Source organism: Pelmatolapia mariae, linkage group LG10_11, assembly GCF_036321145.2.
Source record: "Pelmatolapia mariae isolate MD_Pm_ZW linkage group LG10_11, Pm_UMD_F_2, whole genome shotgun sequence".
NCBI lineage: Eukaryota > Metazoa > Chordata > Actinopteri > Cichliformes > Cichlidae > Pelmatolapia > Pelmatolapia mariae.
The window spans coordinates 18,900,178-18,920,793 of record NC_086236.1 but is presented as its reverse complement, the minus strand read 5'-3'; the positions used below and the strand labels follow the sequence as shown (position 1 = coordinate 18,920,793).

The following is a 20,616-nucleotide window of genomic DNA, read 5'->3' as shown; positions in this document are numbered from 1 at the left end:
TATATTTGCCCGTGTACACATATGAGAGCGTTCATTTCTGAATTTTAATAGCTCAGGTGGATTTTTGCAAAATATCTTCTCATCAAAATCTATTCCCTTGGCCTCTGACGTCGTGGCTTGTGTTTCTTTAAGGCGAATAGCTAAAGTGTGGTCTCTTAAAGCTTGGTGTTGCGTTCAAGTAACTAAATCAAACAAATCTGTGACTATTTTTTCACATTTATATTCCCTAAGCAAGTTAGGGAATCCCACCGTTCTTATACTTTCCCCCCTATTTTCAGATGCAGATGATGAAGATCATCAAAAACAACATATTAAACACCCTTTTTGTTGAGGTGAAAATGATCAACACACAAGTTGTGGGATGTCTTGGATTCTACTTCCAACAATGATATTGTAGGCTGGTTTGCATGGTAACGCCACAGGTTTATTTTTTCTTTCTTTCTTCCCTTTTTATTATTCCGAAAACAGAATGTCATTAAAAGAAATGCAGAGAGGTGTAAGTTTTGTAGAAATAAGACCTGCAATTTAAAATTCTGCCCTAAAGCAAGAGAGGAAAAGAGCTGCAGTTGAATTCCAAGAAACAATCAGTTCATCTCCTCTTCTCTTGTGGATACTGTTATTTTCCATGCAGTCCAAACTCCAGCCAGGTCTCATTTTGGAATGACGAATTTAAATATCAAGATAAGTAAAGTATTTTTGAGATGGTGAATTGTGAATGGGCTCAAAACACAGTTACTCATAAAAAACAAGAGCATAAGACTGAATCATTGTTCATTCATTATTAAAACTTATTTTTATATAATCAGAGGAAGTGTTGGGAAATGAACTGTTAAAAATTCAAATGAGCGGGGGCCGTCTAGTTATAGAGATATCATTAAAAGGTGGTAACAATTAAAACACGAAGGCACGCGGATGGTCTCACGCCTCTGTTTTCCCATTATTCATTCGCCCCTTCCATACGTTTGTTTTTGTCTTTTAATAGTGCATCTGAGTAGCTCCCCTGTAGGAGAATTCCATCGTTATACCTTCTGTTGATGCTCCATGCTTTCCACTGTTTTGGTGGTGGTGGTGGTGGAGGAGGAGGAGGTAAAGGAGTAGGAGGGGGGCTGTCGTGTGCGTCAGTAAGTCAAGCATGTTCCAATAACGGGCATTATCTGCTGCTATTTGCAGTGTGCTGTAACCAGGCAGTGCGCAGCGCTTTTTATTTGTTAAAAGATTGCTCCTTGGTGATGGAAACGATCTCGGAAGGAATATCATCTGCACGGGCAGAAATAAGGTAGGCTGAAGCTATCTTTTAGTTTGCTTATGCGAAGCGCTCTGTGGCTGTTGATGAATTATTAAAGCAGAGGAGATTTCCGAGTTTTAAGTAGGTTGTAGTACTCCACTGAAACACCTGGCTCTATGTCAGTTTTACCCAAGTTGCAAGATGCACTGGCGTTTCAGCACCACAGACAGCAACTGGATGTCATAGAAAAAGTGAAAACATTTTTCATTTTCATCGTACCTAAAAATGCTGTCTGAACTTTTGTGTTTTAAAATAATTCTATAATGCTCTTGCTCAGGATTCCAACCCTTGCCCTTGGCTCTACAAGCACAATGCCAAACGCAAAATCCTCAGCTGAACCTCAGCTATAAGTGGACAGAGATATGGCGGGAGGTGTAACGAGGACCACGGGGATGGGACACATCCTGAAGTTGAATGTGCGGTTGTTAGCGGTGGCTGTGCTGCTGGGAACTGATGTGAGCTGGCTGGGCTTGAAAGACCAGGTTGGGGTCAATGCCCAGAACAATGAGAGAAGGGTATTGGCACATATCCCTGGTGATATCATCATAGGAGCTCTGTTCTCTGTCCACCACCAACCACCTGCAGATAAGGTACATTTTGATGTGTTTATGTGCATATGCTTGCACACATCTCAGTGTAACCCTTTAAAGTCTGAGTCATAAAATAAATGCCAGAAAGTTTAAATTTTGCAAAACAGGAGTGGTTATTGAACCTTCTGACAATTAAAACAAATAAAATATTAATATTTGCATACATGAGTTTTAATTTGTATCATATTTGCTCCATCCTGCATTTGTTATTTTTTGTTTGCAATTTATTGATAAAAAAAAGGGGGAAATCACATACACTAGGCGTTAAGGGGGTTAGTGTCACAAATGTAAATGATCCATCTGTGCTGATCAGGTCCATGAGCGAAAGTGTGGTGCGGTCCGTGAGCAGTACGGGATCCAGAGAGTGGAAGCCATGATGCACACTCTGGACCGAATTAATGCAGACCCCACCATCCTTCCCAACATCAGCCTGGGCTGCGAGATCAGGTCAGCACTGACAGAGCTCACTGTGTTGTCTTTTTTTTGTTTTAGCAGGACATTGTTGTCAGCCTTACACAATATTTACACAATGAAGAATTTTTATTCAACTGATGGTTTGGCTTACAGACTGGTTCATTATGAGATAAATTGTAATATTATATTAGACACAGAATGATATTTTAAGAATTCAGCAATCATCAGGCTTCTAAACTTTGGTTGCTTTAAATGAATAAATGGTATCAAAGTACATGGGGGAGATGTTTATAGGCATCAGAGGAGAACCAGGCAAACTTTCAAATAGACTCTGAAGATGGCTGAGTGCAAGCAAGTGAACTGTAGCTGGAGGAATTAAGCCAAAAAAGCAGCATGACAGGTAAGGGTAGAGTGTAGTTTCTTTTGAAGTAAATGCAGTATTTAAAAGCAACATTTTGAAGTCATCAGCAAGCCTGCTTGTGATGACCTGCTTGTGTTTCCTGACACAGCTCATGGAAAACAAAGTGGGAATTTTGTACTATAAAGACCTTAAAAGACACTGATCTGCTCTGATTAGCGCAGACTTCCAAAACATTGAATTCCAGACTTCTGAGGAATTTTGAAATTGTCTTTGTGTAGTGGTTTCCTCAAAATCACTGAAGCACAGACTGTGCAATCCTCACCTCATGTTCCCATAATTCCTGCCAAAACAGTGTGATTGCTAACTCAGTCTTTCTACACCAGGGATTCGTGCTGGCACTCTGCCGTGGCACTGGAACAGAGTATTGAGTTTATTCGGGACACACTAGTGTCCAGCGACGAGGAGGAGAGCCAGGGCAGATGCACGGCAGAAGGAGGGAGCATGCTTCTTCAGGGGAAGAAGCCTATTGTGGGACTTATTGGACCAGGTTCCAGCTCTGTGGCCATCCAGGTGCAAAATCTCCTCCAGCTCTTCAACATCCCACAGATAGCATACTCAGCCACCAGCATGGATCTCAGTGACAAGGTAAGGCTAGTCAACAAACTCGCTAACAACCAGAGCTGCAAACTTTAAATCCACACTGAATAACAAAGCAGTAAGCATGTCCTCATCAAAGTGTGAGGACATGCGTGGCAAGTGTGGCAGGGAAAAAAAAACAAAAAACAGTTAGTGCTTTGAGTTTTTTTGTTTTTGTTTTGATAAAAAGGAATTTCATGTAAAATACAAAAACACAAACCAATCTAAAAACTTCAGCTTGGTTTACATTATGTTTGATAAAACAGGATCTCAATTTTGAGAATCTGCTTGAAGCTAGCGCACAGCGATGGGTATGGTGTAAAGATTATAAGGAATGAATATGCAAACTAGTAGACGAGCTGTTGCATGCAGATAAGCCAGCTAAACTGCCAGACTGGTGATCATGTAAATTCCTTCCAACAGAGCCTGTATAAATATTTCATGAGAGTAGTACCATCAGATATGCAACAGGCCAGAGCAATGGTGGACATTGTCAAGAGATACAACTGGAGCTACGTGTCTGCAATACACACTGAAGGTAAGACTGTGTATGTCAGAGTGTTAGGGTTTTTTCTGTTATTCTGCTTTATTCTGTTCCTGCCAAAGACCACATATATACATACAGTTACAGCTCTTTTCCAGTTGCATCTGAACAATCTATTTTTAAAGCTTTTTAGTCATCAGGAAGCACGTGACTCCTCATTCATTCATCTGATTTAGGTATTTTTAAGTTTACCTCTGAGGGGGTGGAAAAAAAGCACAACACACAACAAAAGGAGCTTAGCTGAATATATCGAAAAATTCAAAAAGCCTTCTGAAGCAATAATTCTACAATGTGCTTTTGTCTTTACATCCATGCCCACAAACATATCAATGTGCATTTCTTTAGGCAAATTCATTGTCTGTTAATGTACAACTGATCATTAACAAAATTATAAATTGATCATTGTCACAAGCTTTGAACTGTTTGTGTATCAGGTTGATTTGTCCCCTGATTTCATTAATGCTTAAGTCAGGGGAGACATTCTTACAGCAGGTATCTAAACTTTACTTAATGTTCCAGCAATAAAGTAATAAACTTTCAATTTATTGTTGTCCTTTGTCGACAATGACACACCAGGCTGCGATACACAATACTCCCCAAAAAGCAAACCTCAGTGTAACAAACCGTAGCTAATCACAAGAAAATATACTCCGATTGCATCACTCTTATCTTTATTCAAAAGGGTTTCCATATATTTACTGTCTCTTTTTTAATGTCTCAGTGGCTCCAGGACATACAATTCTGAAATAAATCCCTCTTAAGTGCCAGATTTTGGCAGGATTGTTCCTTTTCTTTCTTTTTCTTTTTTTTCTGGAAAGTTATATATATATAAATAATATTCATCCTTGGTTGTCTTTACTTTTAAATATCTGTGAAATGGAGTGAGCTTTGATTATTAGTCTTTTAAAAGTTAGACTCTCAGACCCATAGAAGGTTAACCAGTTTCTTGGAAAGTTAGAACAAATACAGAGAAACATTAAAGAGTATAAAGCAATTTTAGTGTATATAAAATACAGCATCACTAGTATGAATGGCAGAGAATTTAATAATTTCTAAAGCACAGAAAATCAATTTAAAACTGTTGCTGCTGCCACTCAAGAACGCAAGCAACGTTACTCACGTGTAGTGATAGAAAAAAAATTATTTCAAATAGTGTCAGAGGGAGAGCATCCTCGCGAAGCATGAGAAAGTAGGTGACCTGATTTCTAGCAAAAACAGGGAAGTTTAACCCCTGACAATTCCTGTAATTGGGGGGAAAATGTACCAGATTCCCAAGTGCTGTGCTGGCATTACGCAAGTGTTCATACATTCATCTGTATCTGTGTCAGCACACTAAAAGCAATAGGGCTAAGCAGTAAATGTGTTAGAAACATCACAATGAAGATGCTGAAGCAATTGTTGTACAGTAATGTGAACAAAATTGTTGGAAATGTCAGAAATAAATTTGAAATTTAGATGAGAATGATACACAAGCTGGAAAGGATGTGCAGCAGGTTCGGATGATTAAGGACAGAGATGGAAATGTACTAACATGTGAAGAGAGTCTGCTGAGAAGATGGTGGGAGTACTTTTAAAGCTGATGAATAAAATGTCACAGGGAGGAGGACAGATGGAAGATAGTCAGTGAAGCAGGAAGCGCAGAAGATTAGTAAGAAAGAAGTGAGGGCAGTTACGAAGAGGATGAAGAATGGAAAAAATGCTGGGCCTGATGGCACCATTTTGGAGGTATGGAGATATCTAAGAGTGATGACAGTGGACTTTTTGGCCAGATTTTTAAACACAATCCTGTAGAATGCCTCAGGAATGGAGAAGAAGTGTACTGGTAGCAATTTTCAAGAACTGGGGTAATGTGACGATGAAGACTTGCGCATGTATTGCAGGAGGATGTTCAAAGAGTTGTTGTGACAGAGGAGGATGCTTGGGATAGGTAGATGATTCTCTGTGGCGACCCCTAAAAGAAGCAGTCAAAAGAAGAAGAACTTAGCATCAACTATTTAACAGACCCCCAGCTTTTATGTTTTTATGAACACCATTGCATTCATGTGGTTACCTCCACAGGTAATTATGGTGAGAGCGGTATGGAGGCATTTAAAGACATGGCAGCAAAAGAAGGGATCTGCATTGCCCACTCTGACAAGATATACAGCAATGCAGGGGAGCAAAGCTTTGACAAGCTTTTGCAGAAACTCAGAGGCCATTTACCCAAAGCCAGGGTTGTGGCTTGCTTCTGTGAGGGCATGACAGTCCGAGGGATACTGATGGCCATGAGACGACAACGCCTAGTGGGAGAGTTCGTCCTCGTCGGAAGGTGAGTGGCGACTTCTGGTATGTAGGATTCTTTAGACTGCATTTCTTAATTGTTGGAGTTTTTGCTTTTATCAGAAGCTGTTAAATCCTCTTAGTATCATGTGCTACTTTCCAATACAGATTTTCTTCTGATATCCACTATCAAGAGAAGATTGTTGATTTGTTGTCTTCCTGTCATCATCACCAACATCATCATTATCCTTGTTATCATCAGTGTTTTCATTGCATCCATCAACATAATGGATAACTTAGGGAACCAAAGGTATTTTTTCTTTACATCTTTTTTTGCACATTTTTAGTTCAGTTGTGAATATATTAACATTTATTAAATTTTAATTACTACTACTACTGCAGCCAAATGATCCATATAGAGAAAAAGGTAACAGAGCCATACATTATTATTATTATTATTATTATTATTATTATTATTATTATTATCATTATTATTATAGCTGTCACAACAGTAAATAGTGCCAGATCGAGGTATTCCAGTTACTCTGTTTCCTTTTTATAAGAAAATCTGAGTAGACTAATCATTAGATACAGCATTGTTTTCCTGATGTCCAGTATGTTAAAACATAGTCATCATTATGAGAGATCTCGCACCAAACCACATCAAATCTGCTCTTGATTTGGCCTATGTTTAATGCATGGATCATTCTAACGATACGTTAAATGAAGAAACTGTCAAAGATTGTGAAAACCGAGCAGGGAGGAAAGCATTCAATTAGATACACAAGGGGAGAAAACAAGCAGAAAGAGGTGGTTGATTTAGCAGGAGGTTTCACTCTCTCCGAGAATAACATGTTTTATTTTAAGGTTTAGCTCTCTGGCTCGCTCTCGTCCCTGGTGGTCTATAAATGCCTTTCCTCATTAGGAGCCACATATGTAGGCTGTCGCTCAAATCTGACAGCAGGAAACATAAAATAACCTTGAACTACATATTGCAAAACACTGTGTTCTACCATCTATGTTATCCATACAGAGCTTTCAGGTAGCTGTGCTATTGAAATGTGCTCATTATTAAAACTTGTGGTTAATTTGTTAAGATGTCCCTCATTATGAGGGTGATTAGATTCGAAACGTACTGCGGAGGTGTCAGATTTGTCTCCAGTTGCTTTTGATGCATTCATGCAAGCATTAATGAGCACGCGTTTTATGAGTTCTGTCCTTCAGTGATGTGTATTTAACATCACTCAACATTTTTCTTGCATTTCTTGTTAGCTGCCTCCACAAACGATCATTTTCATCTTAGCTTGAAAGATCTGTCACCTTGCAGTACATGCCTAGACTGGATGCTTTTTAAATTGAGGTACTTAAGCCTGTTTTATACAGCTGTATCTGATCAGCAGCCAAAACTGAGCTCATGTAGATAGATATCTATGGATAAATGAAAATGTATCACACAAAAACCTTGTATATATGGCAAAAGGTTATATAAGTACACTCCCTATTTTTAGTCACATTAGTGCTCTAGAAGTGGGAATGTCAACTATGTTGGACTGGGTGTACCGAATTCTGCAACCTTTGGATGAATTTCAAAATAATTTACTAAGTTAATGGCCACTGTTTGAGGTTGATCTGTGTCTTGCTCTTCATTTAGATAGATTAGCTTTTACATTTTACAGATTTGATCTGATTCTGGCCTGTGGTTTTTTCCATTTCAAATGTTACTTTATATACCCTCTGCTTTAGCTTCTGTTTAAGGTTTTGTGGTTTGATTAGTAATCATGTTGTGACTTTTTATGCTATGAGGATTTAGATTTTGTGTTATTAATATTTGATTCTTTGTGTTTGGCTTACTCTTGTCTCCCCTCCTAGTTTCTTGGATCTTTTTGTCAAGTCTTTCTCTCTGTTTGTGATTCTGTGTTTGGTCCCTCGTGTGCCACATGTTTATGCCTGAGTTTGGATTTTCCAGTTTGGGCCATTTTTAGTCTTTGAACCAAATAAAAGGTTATTTTTCATTTATTTTGTTTTGTCTGCATATTCCTCCTTGCCCACTCATGACACACACGCTCCATCAGTTCCTTTACAAAGCGCTCCAACTAATCACTTAGAGTTTTTAGTGCTAGCAGAGCAACACGATCCCCGACTGGCTTCTCACCTGCAAATTGGTGTGATGCATTGGACTGGCTGTTCGTGGGAAGAGTGTTTTTTTTTTTTCTTTTGGTCATACAGCTGGTTTGGATTTTTTTTTCTTTTTTTGTATGTGTGTTTTGTTAAATTTTCAGATTTCAGATATGGGCACGTTTGTGGCCTCAAGTTTGTTTTACAGAAGTGAGGAGTTCTAAAGTATTTCCTCATAAAAATCTGCTCATACATGTATTTTAAAGTGAAATAAGAAAACGATGTGTGTTCACACGCATCTCTGTGTGTGTGTGTGTATGTGTGTCTGTGGATGCACATCCTTGCACGTTTATGTGAGTCTTCAGGCTGTAGGTGGTGTAGCAACATGCTGCATACAGCATATTGCCCTCCAAGGTCGATGTGTGGGTTTTAGAGCTCTCGTTCAAGTGTGATTCAAACTATCCAGAGTCAAAGCCCTCCATGCTTTTCATATCCATTTCTGCCTTTTTCATGCCAGTGTACCATTTCTGTACTTGCTTCTCTAAGGATGAGTTATGAAATGATCTCCTACCTCACTCTCATAAAAAAAATCCACCCACACTACTGTTGTGTAACTCCAGCTCGGTTAGCGAAGTTTTCAAAAATGACTTCTTTTTTTCAGTTAGAAGAGTGCAATTGTTTGTGTCAGTGAAGTGTGCATTTTTACATGTATGCACATGCGTGGATGTGTGATCACCCTTCTTTTTTTTTCCTTTTTCTGATTGTAGACAAGTATCCAGAGGGCGAGATAATAATAGATGGGAGTAGAAATCTTTTCAAGCAGTTCACTGATAGATATAGCTTATTGACTCCAAGACCTCTGTGTTTTTCAAAAAACACCACATCAAATGTGCAGACACTGCAGTCTGCTGATGTTTGTTTGGAGTTTATTCGGCTCTGGATTTTTTCTTTTAAGAAAAAGGACCTTTAAGGTCCTTCACCAAACAAAAATAAATATTTTATGTCATAATTTTGAGTTCCAATATAATATGAACCTTGACAGTTAGATTTAAATGAATAGTAACAGATTGGTGCAGAGATGCAAGTTGCTAAAATCCGAGAAATTAATCAAAGAATAAAATAGGGAAATTTAAAAAAAAAAGAGTAAAAATGTAAAAAAAAACAAAAAAACAAACAAACAAAAAAAACAAATGCTTAAGCAAATGCTTAACAAATGCTTTATTTTTTTTATAACTTTGTAAGTCTTGTGTTGGCTTATCTGAGTCATCATTGTAAATGTTATTCTCATTTTAGTCATTCATTTATGAAGACACCTCTGGTCTCTTCCAGTCTGAGCAACTGTGTGCCAATAAATTATTATCAACACAACAGCTTTTCAAAAAAAAAAAAAATCCCTTCCATCGTGAATTCAGTGTTATTTTACTTTCTAAATCCACTACAAGATATCTGCAAGCAGTGAGGAGGGGGAAGCAGTTCAACACTGCATAGTTGCCATGGCAACACGATCTGATCATGTTAAAAGCATAGATGCAAGCGCTCATAAGAAAACATATGAATGCTTATTGCAACACTGACCCAGATTTATTTTTGAGGCAAACTCGGAAGGAGTGTGAATCTATAGAACAAGTTTAGGAAAATATATTAATAACAGAACTAAAATATGATCACGTTTCTTGTTTGTGGGCTTTGCAGATAATTTCCTTCAGCTGTGACAGTCTCAGAAATCTAAAAATCAATCTCAGAACTTTCTTGATTCCTGGTGTGATGATTGTATGTGTCAGTTTTGCTGAAAATTGGAAAATATTTGTTGCCTGTGAAATAAGATGCCACTTGCCCTTGGGCAGCTTTTGAAAAATCCATATAAAAATCCATATATATTTATAGGTAGATAGGGGTTGAAAAGCATTACTTGGCAGAAAAGCACCGGGGTTCTATATCGCTGACATTCACACTCGATTTCCAGGTTCGCTGTACTAATGTGTTTAAGGAATAATTCTTATCTGATAGTCCTGAATGGTGCTTTAAAGAGATGTCTCTTTTACAGTTTGCAGTGTAGCCCTTTTCAGTTTGTTTCTCTGGTGTAAAGTGTCAAGTTTTCCAGCTGTGCTTAACAGATAACAGGCGATAACAAGTTTTTAGCAAATCTTGCTGTGTGCACTATACCCGTTGAATGCTTTCTGGGAACTAGCTGTCCCACTAGCTATGTTTTTATATACTTTATACTCACATTTATAAGCCAAAAAATGAAATAAAAAGAATAAATAATAAAAATAAATAATGAAGCAAATAATTAAAAAAAAAATAAGAAGAATAACATCCTAATAGTAACAGTACTTACCTGAACTAGCTGTTGTACTTTTTTCTAATTTTCCCTTCCTCCTGTCCAGCGATGGCTGGGCTGACAGGTATGATGTGACTAATGGCTACCAGAAGGAAGCAGCTGGGGGAATCACTATAAAGTTAAAGTCGGCATATGTGACCTGGTTTGATGATTACTACCTGAACCTGAAGCCTGACGCTAACCTGAGGAACCCCTGGTTCCCCGAGTTCTGGCAGCACCGCTTCCAGTGCAGGTTGAAGGGACATCCACAGGAGAGCACTGCTTACAACCGCACTTGCACTTGTTAGTAAAACACCTACTTAGAAACTTTTAACGAATCGGTAAAATACTATCATTACAAGGGTTTTCTATTGTCTATCTCCTTTCTGTCCACAGGGAGAGAGTCTCTGCGGCATCAATATGCCCAAGACACCAAGATGGGCTTTGTCATAAATGCCATTTATTCTATGGCTTATGGCCTACATGCCATGCAACAAGCACTTTGTCCAGGATATAAGGTATGAGGACTGACAGAAAACATTTAAGTGCTTTCACATCAGTTGTGACAGCAGTGACATCACTTTCTCTTCCACAGGGTTTGTGTGAGACCATGCGTCCCATTGATGGTCGCAAGCTGCTAGATTTCCTGATGAAAACCAACTTTACTGGTGTATCTGGGGAGGCCATCCTCTTTGACCAGAATGGAGACTCACCCGGCAGGTGAGGCCTGTGATGGCAAAGGCAGAAAAAAGGGGACAGGAAAAGTATAAATTGCTGTTTAATGTGTGTTTATACTGCATGCTTGCCTCAGGTATGAAATCATGAACTTCAAGCAGACAGGTGAAGATGAATACGCTTACATCCATGTGGGAAGCTGGGATCAGGGTGGCCTAAAGATGAATGATGAAGAAATCTGGAGCAACAACAGTGAAATCATCCAGTCAGTCTGCTCTGAGCCCTGCCAGAAGGCACAGATTAAGGTATGAACCCGTTCAGCGCACTCAAGGGCCAGAGTTACACCTCTAAGGTTTAATACTCAAAATTTGAATCTATAATGTATTTTCCTTTTTTTTTTTTCTTTTTTTTTTTACAGTTTGTAGCAATAGTTGTACACACAATCGTGATGAGATCATATATCAAACCAAAAGAAAATGTAAATGACTGGATTTTAATGTGTGCATTAAGGGTGGATTATGAACATTTTCTCTTTCTGATGCCACTCATAATTCATGATGCCAAACGACCACAGACCAGAGAACTCGGGACAGTTATAATGAAGAAACCTTTCAAAAAACACGACCCACACAGCAGCCTTAAATTGATCCCACAGGTTCACAATTTCTAAAACTGGTCCAATCAGATCCTCGAGTACTCTGCCAGGGATTCAGCAAAGCTCTTTGTTCAAGCTTTTATCATCTCCCATCTGGACCTTTTTAAGCTTCCTCCAGCTAATTCAAATCACAAAGAACACTGAAGTGTCCCTCTCCAGTATTTTTCCCTAAGTTCTAATATGAATCCCTCTTTACTTCTGACACCCTGTTGTTTATGTGCAGCAGTGCACCGCTACAGAAGCAGCCTGTTGGAATGCTGAATGAAATGCAAAGCGAAGTGCAATGCAAAACAATCAAACCCATCTTTAGTTGAAAATTGTACTGAGACAACATATCAAAATGCTGAAACTGACATAATCTTTTTTTTTTTCTAAATTTGTACTATTTACATTTTAAACCGTTTCTCAACTGTTGTAGGGAAATAGTTGTAGAACTATGACAACATATGGCATTTTATAGGTTTGTAAGTTTTCATGTAGTGGCTGAAAAATACATGTAGTGAAAGAAATAGAACGAGAATATGATCACCTCTCACAAGCATTTCAGATTTGCTCTTAAGTTTATGCTTGTGTTAATGACTGTTAATAACCTCCATATTGGAAAAAACAAACAGTCACCTAGAGAGGACAAGACTCAGCTGTACATCTAAAGGGTAAAGGTCACTCTTTTGAGGATGCCAGTGTTCATATTTTGGACCAGGAGTAAAAGGAGTAAATGAGGCCATGTATGTCCACTGTGAACGACCATTAACGAATAGAGAAACTGTCACCACCTACAGTGCAGTCTTGAGATTCCTACCCAGAGGCCTCAACCCCCGCTCAGATCTTGTGGTAGTGACCCATGCCTTTTTTTCACATATTGGCTCATGTGATGGGGCACATGATTAAAAGTGGTGCCACAAGGGTTTAAATACCTGGGACTTTCCACCATTTGGTTTCAGAACTGAAGAAGCTCATCTGGATGAGAGGTGAAACTTCTTCAAGAAATTTGAGAAAGTCCAGTCATTTTCTTTCCTTAGACTGCCATGACCTGGATGACTAGGAACCTACACAGACAGACTCCTAATCATGTTCACCCACAAAGGCAGCCTACCTTCGTACTTTTAGAGGATGTGGCAGAACCAAAGGAAATGGGAAACTCCGCACAAATATTTTAGTAATTCTGATTAAAACTCCAGACCTCAGCCTAACCACTAACCCTCCGCACTTCCACTTTCCCTTTTCCAGCTACACTTCTTCATATACGTGTTGCTATGGTGAGGAAAGTTTTTTGTTAATAATGAGACTCAATTACCTTCTGGACGTTTTTTTCTTCTTCATTTGCTCCCCTGGTGAACAAATTCTCATTTTCTTAGCATGTGGAGCAGTCAGAGGGTAAGATTACCTACAGGAAATTGTCATTGGAGCATTGAGACCTTTCCAGTCTTTCATACTTGTGTGTCTGTGTCTCCAGGTGATCCGTAAAGGAGAGGTGAGCTGCTGTTGGACCTGCACTCCCTGCAAAGAGAACGAGTTCGTGTTTGATGAGTACACTTGCCGAGCCTGTGAGCTTGGCTCCTGGCCCACAGATGACCTCACTGGTATGTACTACTTCATCTGTGGCACTTTCACTTACACATACACGGTTTCCGCAGCGGTCAGAGGAGCCACGAAATCTGGGTCCACCGCAGTGACGGTGGACCACATCCGTTAACAGCCCTAGCATTCTGTACAAAGACACACTACTGCACAGAGATCAACAAATATAGTATTCACATATAAAGAGACCTGGATCCAGATTTCTTTGTAAACTGTCCTATCATATTTTATTTCCTCTCTAGATTGAAAAAAATATTTTTTCTTAAATTTTACACACAACAGTTACATTGTTGATGCCCACATTGTTGCAACATGAGTGAAAATCTGTTGCTGGAGTAAGCTACAGTCTGTTGTCTGTTTCATGAAAATACACAAATACACTAGTTTTAATATTTCTCTTACAAATGCATCAAATTTTTATATGAAGCTTTTCATGTTTTTTCTCTCACTAATCATGATCTCTCTGCACCTCTCAGGTTGTGAGCCAATTCCAGTGCAGTATGTCCGCTGGGGGGATCCAGAGCCCATTGCTGCTGTAGTCTTTGCCTGCCTGGGCCTCATGGCTACACTTTTTGTTACATCTGTTTTCATCAAGTAATTGGAGCCAGTATCTATACATTTAACTATGAATGCACAGGATGTTTACATACATATTCAGGACTAGCAAGGGCTAACATCAGTTTATTTTGACCTACTGTTGGTGTTTTACTGCGACTTTGTAGATGTTTTTAAAGTCTGATGTCCCTGTTTGCAACTGGTTGTTAGTGATATATACAATACATCCTTTGCAGTATTGAATGTCTCATGCTTTTGTATGACTAACATTTAATTAGACAAAGTAAAACAGTCACTGCGGTGCTCTGCATATCTTTTATCAGCAATGTGAATCTAGATGCTTCATTTATCTGTAGGTTTTGGGACACTCCTGTGGTCAAGTCATCCAGTCGGGAGCTCTGCTACATTATCCTGGCAGGAATATGTCTGGGCTACCTGTGTACTTTCAGTCTTATCGCAAAGCCGCACATTGTCTATTGCTACCTCCAGCGGCTGGGAATCGGACTGTCCCCTGCCATGAGCTACTCTGCTCTCGTCACCAAGGTACTTTTTCTGTTTAGTTATCAGAAGGTAGGGAAACAAGCACATAAAGTATATGCACGTTAGCGTCTTCTTTCACTTCCTATGAAACTAAGCGGGTTAAAACAGGTGCTCATTGTGTATCAGCTGCATTTGAAATCATCTTGTTCTTTTAAGCACTAAAATAGGTATTCTACAATATTTAATTTTAAGATCAGAAATTTCAAAATCAAATTTATATGTGTACTTCTGATCACATTTTCCCTATATCACCATCCCTCTATCACTACTATACCTAGGGATGGGAATTGATAAGATTTTCACGATTCCAGTTCCATTTTTGATTCTGTTTAACAATTCGATTCTTTATCTATTCTCCTATCGATTCTTGTTTTTAAAAAAGGAGAAGACACAGGTCAATTAGCTTAGAACTTTGTTTTATATATTCTCTTTGAACAAGATTGAAATTTAGGAGTAACCCAACAGTGAGATGTTAAGAGATCCACAGCCTACGGCTCTTCGATGGGGTGTGACGGGGTCCCCAGAAAAAAAAAAGTGTAAATGTAAAATATTAATAAAATAAATATTCTTCTGTAGCAATAACAAAGTATAACATAAATTATTCTGTAGCAATTACACAAAGAATATCCAGTAATGTCCCTGCCTACAATTAAACACATTCACTTACCGAAAATCTGGGCCATCTACTGTGGCAAATGGGTGCAAGCCTTTTACCACAAACTTAGTCACTGCTCAGTGACATTCGTCTATCCTGGCTTAAAAGGAGACGCTACCGGTAGACTGCAGTGAGAACTGCCAGCATCTGAGCCAGCCAGACTCTGTCTCTCTCATCATGGTCATCTAAATGCAATGCAGAGTAATAGCAGGTTTTGTAATAAGGCAGATCGCGCTAACATAATATGCACTGTTAGTTGATTATTTACCTGCTGTATTAACGGGAGAGGACGTGCAAACATTACCGCTGCTGCTGGGTTGAGATTCACTAGTCTGGAGTGGAATTAAAAACACGACATTCATTTAAGGTTATTGCGTGTTTTGTGAGCAAATGCTTTTGAATATTCGTAGTGTTTCCTCCCTTAAATGAAATATCTACTTTGCAAGTATTGCAAGTTGTCCTGTTGTCATCCGTTCGCGTAAAGTATAACCAAACGTTTGTGCCGCTTAGGCGCCGTGTTTCCTGCCAGGTAAATGACACTCTGCAACGTGGGGAATTGTTTGCAAAAATGACAAACAATTCAAATTAATTGAAACAGTGGGAACCGGTTGTCAACAAGAACTGGTTTTCAATTCCCATCCCTAACTATACCTGTGGAATATACAGTATACTAAAGAGTGTAGTTACTGTGACAGTAACTACTAGTTACTGTCACATTTTTTTCTCATTGGCACTTTCAGTGTTAAACAACATGTTGGAATTGAGCTGCACGGTTAAGAAATTATCAAAACAAGCCTGCAAAACGTACAACACTATATTGCCAAACGTATTCACTTCCCTGTACAAATCATTGAATTCAGGTGTTCCAGTCACTTACATCATCACAAGTGCATAAAATCAATCAGCTAGGCATGCAGACTGCTTCTGTGAAAGAATGGGTCGCTCTCAGTGAATTCCAGCATTGTACCGTGACAAGATGCCACCTGTGCAACAAGACTAGTTGCGAAATTTCCTCACTACTAAATATTCCACAGTTAACTGTAAGCAGTATTATATGAAAGTGGTAGCAATTGAGAATGACAGCAACACGGCTATGAAGTGTAAGGCCATGTAAAATTGGGGTTAGTGGACACTGAGGGGCACAGTGAGCAAAGTTTACTAACTTTCTGCAGAGTCAGTCGCTACAAACCTCCAAGCTTCATGTCGCCTTAGCTTAAGAGCAGTGCGTAGAGAGCTTCATGGGATGGAAGACTAAATTACTCAAAGAAGATGTTTTTTCTATGAGTCCCAAATGACTGACTTTAAAGGACTTCATAATTTTGACAGAGCAAGGGCTTTCTAATTTCATTCAAAATTTCTCTTTATAAACCACTTTTAATCAAACTGCTTATCTACTGTTGTAGTCTTATGTTTTCAAGCATAAATAGAATGGCAACTCTAGATTAATGTTGGGAGAGCCACCTCCAGAGACTGAATGATAGCCAATTGTAAGAGAAGCATGGTAGAAGTTGAGGGTCTGAGTGTGGGCTGAGGTTGCTGCTGAAGAACTGGGAAGGGGATTATTGTCATGAATCAGTGCAAGATGTATTCTCCACAGTCGATGTAATTGAAGCCTGCATAACCATTTGATCTATTTTTGATCCAGACCAACCGCATAGCACGGATCCTGGCAGGCAGCAAAAAGAAGATCTGTACCAAGAAACCGCGTTTTATGTCCGCCTGCGCACAATTGGTCATTGCCTTCCTACTCATACTCCTGCAGCTGGGGATTATTGTGGCACTTCTCATCATAGAGCCACCACAGGTATGTGCGGGTTTCCTTTGTAATGTGGGGAATGGTCATATACATTTATTTATACAACTAGAGAAGCTTCTTCCTTTCTTTAGGTGATCTATGATTACCCCAGTATCCGTGAGGTGCACTTGATCTGCAATCTGACCACTCTGGGGGTGGTAGCACCGCTGGGCTACAATGGCCTGCTTATCCTCAGCTGCACCTTCTACGCCTTCAAGGTACTTCAGCATAGCATTAGTCAATAATGCAAGGCTTACTAAGATTTTTGGTTACTTTTATATGTTTTTGTTACTCACTTTTCTTTCCTATGTACTGTTCATTTTACTTTACCACGCCCTGCTTTAAAATGTACATACTCCCTTTTCCCACACAGACTCGTAATGTACCAGCTAATTTTAATGAGGCCAAGTATATTGCCTTCACCATGTACACCACCTGTATCATCTGGCTGGCCTTTGTTCCAATTTACTTTGGCTCCAACTACAAGATCATAACCATGTGCTTTAGTGTCAGCCTCAGTGCCACAGTGGCTCTCTGCTGCATGTTTGTCCCCAAGGTAAGAAAGAAAAAAAACCCTAAAAATCTAAAGATTTTCTGTTTGGTTTGGCATTATCCCTTTTCACACATTTTTTTACACTTCCTTCTTGCTCATTTCCATTATCAGGTGTACATCATGCTCGCCAAGCCTGAGAAAAATGTCCGCAGCGCTTTCACCACATCCACAGTTGTGCGCATGCATGTGGGCGATGCTAAGAAAGCTGCCAAATCTGGCAAATCTTCTAGCAGCATGGCCAACTTGTTTCGACGTCGTGGCTCTACGCAGGACAACATAAGGTACAAGCTGGCGTTAACATATATATATCGAGATAAAAACAAACAAACAAAGATTGTATTAACATAGCTGTGAGCCTATCAATCAATAGGTTTAACATACAGCGCTGTGCTGTGCTGTGTCTTTCACACACACACTCTGATGACTGTAATATGATAAACTTGGCTTAACCTTCTAACTGGTAGACAACCCACTCTACCACCTGAGCCACATGCCCCAAGTCTACAGCATCTGGTATTTTCAGGTGATATCCCATCCAAGTACTGACTGAGCATGCTCAGGGTGGTATGGCTATGAGATGAAATGAGGTCATATACTGTAGGACTACCTCTGTTTTGAATTTTTAAAGTGTTTCCTACTCTCCATAGCATTTAAACTAGAGTGAACTCCTTAAGTAGTAGCTTATTTTTTCCATTAGCAACTGTATAATGACGCATTGTGAGATAAAATCTTTGAATCAATTTATGTTTTTAAAATGAAAGTTATATTTAGTGCTTGCTAATTTATAATAACAAGCAATATGAGTCCATTTTGGCACAGTTTCCGATGATATTTTCGATAAATAAATAACGTTTGATAGGAGTTGCACGCCACATTAGCAATGCCATAGTAAATGGCCTGTATTTGTATAGCACTTTACAAGGCTTTACACTACATTCAGTCATCCACCCATTCACACACTGGTGATGGCAAGTTACATTGTAGCCACAGCTGCCCTGGGGCGCACTGACAGAGGCGAGGCTGCCACTGGCACCACCAGGCCCACCACCAGTAGGCAACGGGTGAAGTGTCTTGCCCAAGGACACAACAACCGAGACTATCAGAGCCGGGGCTCGAACCGGCAACCTTCCGATTACAAGACGAACTGCCAACTCTTGAGCCACGATCGCCCCGTAGTGTACAACAAGATAAAAATATGATTGAGCTGAAGCTAAAATGGGACAGCTACAGACAGCTGGGATGATACGGTGGATATGAGGTTTAACTAACTGCTGATTGGAAAAGAAAATACAGTCACCTTCTTTAGTTGTTTCTGTTCATGAGTCCATCAAAAGATATGGAAGATCTGCTTAGATATAGTACAGCTAAGACCACAGCCATCCACATCTCTTCTTTAAGCTTTATACATGTAGAGCAGAAGTTGTTGCAACAGGCTGAATATGAAGCCAAGAAAAACTGCTCCCAGAGCTGGGAGTATGTAACCTCATTTGGGTTACGCACTCCCAAAGGATTCCCACTGCCTTTAAGGATTTCTCTTTCTAGGAAGGATAAAAGAACATGCAAAGAGAATTAATATTACACAGCAGGCAAAAGATAGAACATAGGAGAGTAGAAATACTCGTGAGAGGAATTGGAACATGACCCTCATCATGGATTATAATAGTTTAAAAAAAAAAGCCCTGGTGTGATGTTGAAATAAATTACAAATGTTTACACCAAATACTTACATTTTCTCCATGTACATTTACTGACAGATTGCAGTATTACACTATAGGTATGAGATTACTTACTGCCATTCATGTGATTTTCAGTTCCAATGGGAAATCAGTTACATGGACACAGAATGAGCGTGCATACAGACCAAACCTGTGGAAGAGGATGTCATTTCACGTGAAGAAAAAGGATCCAGTCGAGGCAAATCAGACAGCCATCATCAAGCCATTCTCTAAAGATGGGGATACACCAGCAGACAATGGTGTCAAGGAGCAGTACGAAGAGCCACAGCTTTCTCAGTCTTTCACCTGCACACCCTCTCAGTCACCTTTGCCAACCATCAGTCAGCATGCAGCGAAGGCGGTGTGTCATCAGGGAGGAGAGGATGCCGAGGATGCACAAGTTTTACCCACCTATTTACCCGAGCACCCCGCTGGGGTGAGAAGAAGGGGCGGGGACAACAGCCAAGGTGTTGGTGCATTGAATGATGGAGACATTAGCATCATAGGAGTGGGTGACATTGGCATAGGGATGATTGGCGGCCAAACTCAGGGTACCACAATCATGGACCAGATCAGTAGTGTGGTTAACCGTTTCACTGCCAACATCAGTGAGCTGAACACCATGATGCTGCCGGGGGGAGCCACCGTCAGCCCACCCTCCACCACTGCTCTGCCTGCTGCTACTGCAGACACCACGGCGTGTCCACCTCAGTACCTTGCGCCCAGGAACAGACAGACACCCTCCACCGTCACCACATATGCGGAGGTAACAGCTGTCTCCAATTTCTGCGAGAATCGACCAGCGGGTAAGATTTATGAGCACCTGGCCGGGACTTGCGTGAGTAGCAGACGGGCCAAGGATATGGAGGAGCTCATGGCTCTGACGCCTCCCTCTCCATTTAGAGACTCATCTCTGAGCTCCAATGGCAGCTCTCCCCCTTCCCTGTCCCCTGCCTCTGAGGCTGAATATGACCAGCTGCTGCTGAGACATTACAGCCAGAGCTCCTCCTCTCTTTAAACCTGCACCCCCTCCCACAACATTTTATTTTCCTTTTTTAATCTTCTATCCAGGGAGTATTTTAAACTCCAAGAGACAAAACTTCCCACTGGACCAATCTCTTTGATGCCTTTCTTCATGTGGATATTATGAATGTTTAAGGTTTTTTTTTTTTTTTAATGAACAGATGCTTATTTTCAGATTGCGACTGGGCACACCCACACATGACCTCATTGAGTACTGAAGGACTTAGAGAGGAATACCAATAGAAGGATTTAAAAGATTGGACTGAAATAAATATAAGGGCATTTTAAAGACTTTTTACTGCTTTTCTGACATGTTTCAAACTCAGTTTTAAACTCCAAAGACAACTT

General features: G+C 39.9%; 1 protein-coding gene across 1 annotated transcript; it reads left to right on the top strand.

Annotated features, from left to right (window-relative positions):
• Positions 1-1,647: 1,647 nt before the first annotated feature.
• grm5a (glutamate receptor, metabotropic 5a) lies at positions 1,648-20,263 on the top strand. Its single transcript, XM_063484720.1, has 17 exons — positions 1,648-1,875; positions 2,189-2,322; positions 3,034-3,295; positions 3,710-3,824; positions 5,889-6,138; positions 10,592-10,827; positions 10,921-11,042; positions 11,120-11,244; positions 11,336-11,504; positions 13,308-13,434; positions 13,909-14,026; positions 14,344-14,530; positions 16,828-16,986; positions 17,070-17,195; positions 17,351-17,533; positions 17,642-17,811; positions 19,342-20,263. The coding sequence occupies exons 1-17, from the start codon at positions 1,648-1,650 to the stop codon at positions 20,261-20,263; spliced, it is 3,633 nt and encodes a 1,210-aa protein (XP_063340790.1).
• The last annotated feature ends 353 nt before the right edge of the window (positions 20,264-20,616 follow it).